General features: G+C 26.4%; 1 protein-coding gene across 1 annotated transcript; it reads left to right on the plus strand.

The window, feature by feature from the left end:
* Positions 1–3,225: 3,225 nt before the first annotated feature.
* LOC125814343 (myb-related protein 308-like) lies at positions 3,226–5,406 on the plus strand. Its single transcript, XM_049493802.1, has 3 exons — positions 3,226–3,417; positions 4,463–4,927; positions 5,147–5,406. Exons 1-3 carry the CDS (start codon positions 3,282–3,284, stop codon positions 5,404–5,406), a joined length of 861 nt encoding a protein of 286 aa, XP_049349759.1. The 5' UTR covers positions 3,226–3,281.
* The last annotated feature ends 797 nt before the right edge of the window (positions 5,407–6,203 follow it).

Genomic DNA, 6,203 nt, shown 5'->3' on the forward strand with positions numbered 1-6,203 from the left:
ATCAGTGCAAAAAATATTTTACTTTTAGAAAATTGATGTCGTGTTGCACATGAAGACTAGTCTTTCTTGCACGTGAAACGTATGCATGTAATTTACTAAACTTAAATTTTGTGTTTACTTAAACTATTTGAATCTTATCATTTTAAGTTAAAGACGTATATAATATATAAAATAATATATAATATATAATATAAAAAATATCAAATAAATGAATCGATTTTTATTATCAGAATTATTAGATGAAACAATTACAAAAGTTAGCAAAATAATATTTATACTTGAATATATTTTTTAAATACAATTTTAAAAATGAATTAAAGTATATTATAAATTATTTTTAAATATAAAATACAATTTTAAACCGAACTTAAATGTTTCATAGTCAAAGATTATTTTTTTAATAAAAAGAAAAAGCTACTCCAAATAAGTAAATATTTTTTATTGCCAAGCAAATCCTAATGAGACATGAGGAAAAACAATATGAGAGTATAATTATATTATAATTTGAAAATAAAGGACGAGGACACAATGTTTAATGTAAAAAGGACAAATATCATCTCATTTGTCAAATCAAAATCTAATTGTCCAATTTTAAGCAAATCAATTTTTTACTTGATTCCTCAGTTGGAAAAGTTTCTTTTCCTTTCACATGAAAATAATGGAGTACTTTTTTCCTTTTACATGAAAAAAGTACTCCATTATTTTCATGTAAAAGGAAAAGAAACTTTTTCAACTGAGGAGTACTTGTTATATATATATATATATATATTTTTTTTTTTTTTTTTTTAATTATTATTTAAAAAAATATATATCATAATTCTATTATAGCTGAGGAATGGGACACACAACAATATGAGTTATGGTGTAGTGGTGTAACTGCTTCACCCTTAACCAGAGGTCTCGGATTCGAGTCCTGAGTATGAAGAAATCTTATTGGGTGCGCCACCTACAAATGGGCCCTGCAGAGCGTGATTCGGATTTAATCGAAGCTTCAATGTAGACTCCAGACACCGAGTGGGAAACAAAGAAAAAGGGACACACCAAAACTCTTGCAACCATTTATTTAATGCAATTATAAACAATTATAAGTTTACTATATCTTGCATATACAGTTAGCTTGTGTGTGTAAAAGTTTGCTTTGTTTTTTTTATTTAATTTCCTATTCGTCTAAAGATACAGTGGAGTCCTAAGGTAGAAATAAAATATATATATACACTATTTGTTTTTAAATTTTACTTTTAAATTATACTACATATATTATTGTTATACATAATTAAAATTCACAGCTCTTTACTTAGAGTGAAAGTGATCTAATTTTTAAGATGATCGACAAAATAAATTGGATAACTATTTTTTATTTAAAATCGATGAAAATATAAATATTATTCATTAAAAAAATATATTATTCATTAAAACAAATAAATATCAAGATGAATAATTTGAATATATTCATACTACAAGTATCCATTTATTTGCTTATTATTTTCACAGAGTTTTTTATTTTGAGAGTCTATGTTTATCTTGATTTCTACTTGTGTTTTCACTTAATCATTCCTGAAATCATGAATAAACTATTTACATTATTCGTAGGTTAACCCCTCCCCCCCACCCCCCAACTCTCCCTTTTATTAAAAAAAAATTATTATTGAATATGAATTGATCGAATATTATATTATATTGATTTTCATCTATTCTATATATTTTCAATTGATTGATGTCCAATTCGTTCGTATATTGACAATAATCGATTGATAGCTGATCAGATCATATATTAAATAAAATCGATTGATAATCGATCCAATTCATTCATTTGTCGTGAATATAATAATTCAATATTGGTGTAAAGTGTAAACAATTATCACTGCAAAAATTTCAAAAAGTAAAAAAGTTGTTGCTATGTTTGAAAAATTTATCTGTCCTATTACATGTGATGACAAAGAACTTTCATAGTCTATAATTTTTCATACACGTGAAACATTTAGCTTCTTTTTTTTAGTTCTAATATTACTAAAAACCCATGTGAGAATTAAATATAATTATTATTAGTTTAATTGACATTTGAGCATAAAAAAACATATAATTTGAAAAACTAAATAATAGGAGTTTTTATTTTCAAAGTTAAAAAATCATATTTAAATTGAAGTTGTATTTGAATATGAATATAAATTAAAGTTCATTTTTTTTTTCTTGAGTAACTATTCAATGTGAAAATAATTCTTTTTTCAAATTCTGTAAAACTTTGGGGTTCAACTTCAAGTTGAATTTTAAAACATTATAACAATTTTATGTTACAAATTAAAATTTTGAAAAGGTAAAAACTATCCATAACTAAATGAGAATAACTTCTTTTACTTAAATTGATTTAAATTTTAAAAAATTATTTTTATCTTAATGAAGTGATTTATAACCGTTAAAATTATTATTTTTTCTCTTAAACTTCATATTTTGCAAAAATGTATCACATTAATTGAGTGGGACGGAGCAACTTTTGACTAATCAATTCGTTTTACTTAAATAATACTAGTACTTTCTTTGTCATATTAATTAGACTAGACATAAAATATAAAAACACAAACAAAATATTGAATTTTCTCCTCGTATTATGCTAAAGATGTGTTGTATATAACTCCCAATTAATATTCTTTGAATCGTGTCATTTTAAACATGAGTATTATGAAGGATAAAATAAGAACATTATATAAAAACGTGATATTTTTCAAGTAAATAAATAATCTAATTATGTATCCATTGTTCTATAAATATATTTCATTTTTTATTTGTCATTTTAACATATCAAGAAGATATTAGGTTTTTTCATATTTAATCATTAGTATTAGTTACTTATTTTAAAATTAATTTTAAGCATTAATACTAAATATCAATTAATATAGACATTATAATAAAATATTCTCATATCAATCATTATTTCTTAAAGATTGTACAAAATCCAAAACAGACAAATAAAAATGAACGAAAAAAATATAATATATATATATATATATATATAATAATTAAATAATAAAGCTGACCGATTATCCATATAAACCAACTAACATACATGTGGGAAATAGCTTATTACCTTCTAGACCTAGCTCAACTTCTACTATAACATATATACTATACTATATATATACCAACAAACTCTTTGAAAGGAGCTTGGATTATTTAATAACTTCAAGATCATCCATTTCTATTGTCTTTTTTTTTCATACATCAATAACACACACACAAAAGAACTCATTGTCTAAAAATCAAATTATCGTTTTGTGAAGGAATTAGGAATGGGAAGAAAACCTTGTTGTTCTAAAGAAGGTTTAAAGAAAGGTTCATGGACTAAAAAAGAAGATTTACTTCTTACTGAATATATTAAGGATTATGGTGAAGGTACTGGATGGAGATCTCTTCCTAAGAAAGCAGGTAATCACTTTACAAAAAATAATTTTTTTTTCGAGAAAAATTAATCGAAAACAGTTTGTCTACCTTCTAAGACAAGTACAGTATCTTCACTTTATGATTTGATGAAATATCTTGAATTTTATGTTGAATTGCTAAGGCAGAAGAATGCAATTTTCTAGTAATGAGTATTGATCAATTCGATGCAATATCTTTGTCAAGTTTCCAATTTGCATATAGTGGCGGATCAAAATTTAGACGTTGTGAGTTTTGAGTTAATGAAAAAGTGGCTTCAAAATGTATGTAATACTATGAATTACTCTGTTTTTAAAGTTGTTCTATAGAATTATTTGTGTTTATGTAAGTCATTTTCAGTGCTAAAGTTAGAATTTTCAATACGATCAAAGTCAAAATATAATAAAATAAACAATATATGAATACGTCAAATTCCATACATATTATGTGTACCTAAGAATTTCTTTACCTAGTTATATAATGTAGTTTTCTGACAAATAGGGTATCAATAATGGAAAAATTACAGAAATCTCACATTTTAGTTTATTTATTACCATTATCCCCTATAAGTTTTACAAATCTCCAAAATCCCTCATTTTTACGCATCAGATTAGTGTATCTCGCGCATCAGATTAATGTATCTCGCGCATCAGATTAGTGTATCTCGCGCATCATATTAGTGTATCTCACGCATCAGATTAGTGTATCGCATATAAAATGTACATTAGATTAGTGTATCATGTATAAAATGTAATGTATCTTACTTAACAATTAATGTATCTCGCGCATCAGATTAATGTGTCAGCGCTTATATTATTGTATCCGTTTGAGGGATTTCTGTAATTATAAACTTTTAAGGGATAAATTGTAATTTTACCTTAAAAGTATGTGATTTCTGTAATTTGCCCCATCAGTTATCACCATTTTCAATAAAGTTGTGGTTAAATTCACCTCTGATCACCCCGATTGAATTATATTAAAAGTGTATTTTATCAATGCACTTATTAACTTGAACTAGTTAGTTAACTAATTAAATGTAGTTCACATATTTTAGGGCTACTAAGATGCGGCAAGAGTTGTAGATTAAGATGGGTGAATTATCTTAAACCGGGACTCAATAGAGGGACCTTTACATCCGAAGAGGACGATCTTATTGTTCGACTTTATACTCTTTTGGGTAGTCGTTGGTCCCTCATTGCCGGAAGAATACCCGGTAGAACAGACAATGACATCAAGAACTATTGGAATACGAGTCTCCTCAAGAAACTCAAAGCACAAGGAAATGAGCCGCGGATACACAAATCTCAAGCAAAAAAAAGGAGAAGGAAAAAGGAAAAACCGAATGTCTCTTCCCAAATTAATCGAAAAAATAACGACGAAAATAAGACGAGGAGGAAGAAGAAGGTGAAGATTGTCGAAAAACATAATATTGAAGATGAAGTAGCAACAAAGATAGAAGAGCAACCACATACACAGGATTTCGCTCAAGCAGTATCAGATAATAATCACAATTTCACTAGTAAGTGCATATGTGATTTTCTAATGGAACCTTCTATTGTGTCACGTTTTAAAAAAATAAAAAAATTAGCGGTTATTTAAAACAAATTTATTATTAGGTGATGTATATCAAAACCGCTAAATATAAAAATAATATTATTTACTCATATATATGATTTATTTATTTTTATGAAATTTTATCGAATGACACAAGCCTATGTTTTTCTTTTTTCTTTTTTAGGTTCTTCTAGCAATCAAGATGGCACAAGTAGTGCAACCTCTACTAGTGAAATCCATTCTTCATCTCAAAATATTGAAGATCAAAACCAAGATCAAATTTTTGAGAAACTTCAAGTGATGGATGAATTACTCCTCAATGATAATTTCCTTTTTCCACCTGAAAAATGCATAGAGTTCAATAATAATGAAAATCATATGTTATTTGAGGAGGTCTATGAAGAGTATTTTCAACTTGTTTATGAAAATTCATGTCATTTTTGAGCAATGGTGAATTCAGAATTCAAGTATTATGAGTTAAATCTTCAAAGTTCTTAATGTCATTAAATATTCGTTATCTATTAGTATATTTTTTTTGAGCACGCACAACGATCTCCAAACTTTGTATGTCACAAAAAGCCCTTCTAAGGTTGGCCCCGTAAAGATCTTTACATTGTTGTGTGCACGCATTTATGTCATATGTATAAATAACAATTCGGGTTTCACCAATTCTACTACGTAATTTCCTTCGATAACAAAAACAATCAATACAATCAAAGAAAACATCATTCTAAGATCCATTTTCTTTTTATAACAGAAGACAACGAGACTCAAACGCAGTACTTCTATGTTAATATATTAAAAAAAATATTCGATATTTATAGGGATAGTAGTGTTTCCATTGGTACGTATGAATGAATAGAAAAGGTGAACCCATACATTACCAAACACATGAATAAGGACTCTTTTAGGTATGTTTAAAATGAAATCTAGATTTAGAGCTTGTTTGGCATTTCTGTTGGGAGGCCAAAAGTGTTTTTTTTTTTGAAAAATTAAGTGTTTGGCAAATCGTTAAAACTGCTTTAAAGAGAAGCAGAAGCAGTTTTTCTATTGTTGGGAAGAAGCTAAAAGTTTTTAAAAAGCAGAAGCAAAAGCAGAAAACATTTTTTAAAGACTAACATATCATTTACATATATACATATTTATCAATATATCTCTTATTAATTAATTAACATATCTCATAAGTTTGGTTAATTTTCATCCAAAAAAATTATTTTTTATTTTTTATTTTTTATTTTTAT

This window comes from Solanum verrucosum, unplaced genomic scaffold (genome assembly GCF_900185275.1).
Source record: "Solanum verrucosum unplaced genomic scaffold, falcon-dt-bn FXZP01000268.1, whole genome shotgun sequence".
Classification (NCBI taxonomy): Eukaryota; Viridiplantae; Streptophyta; class Magnoliopsida; order Solanales; family Solanaceae; genus Solanum; species Solanum verrucosum.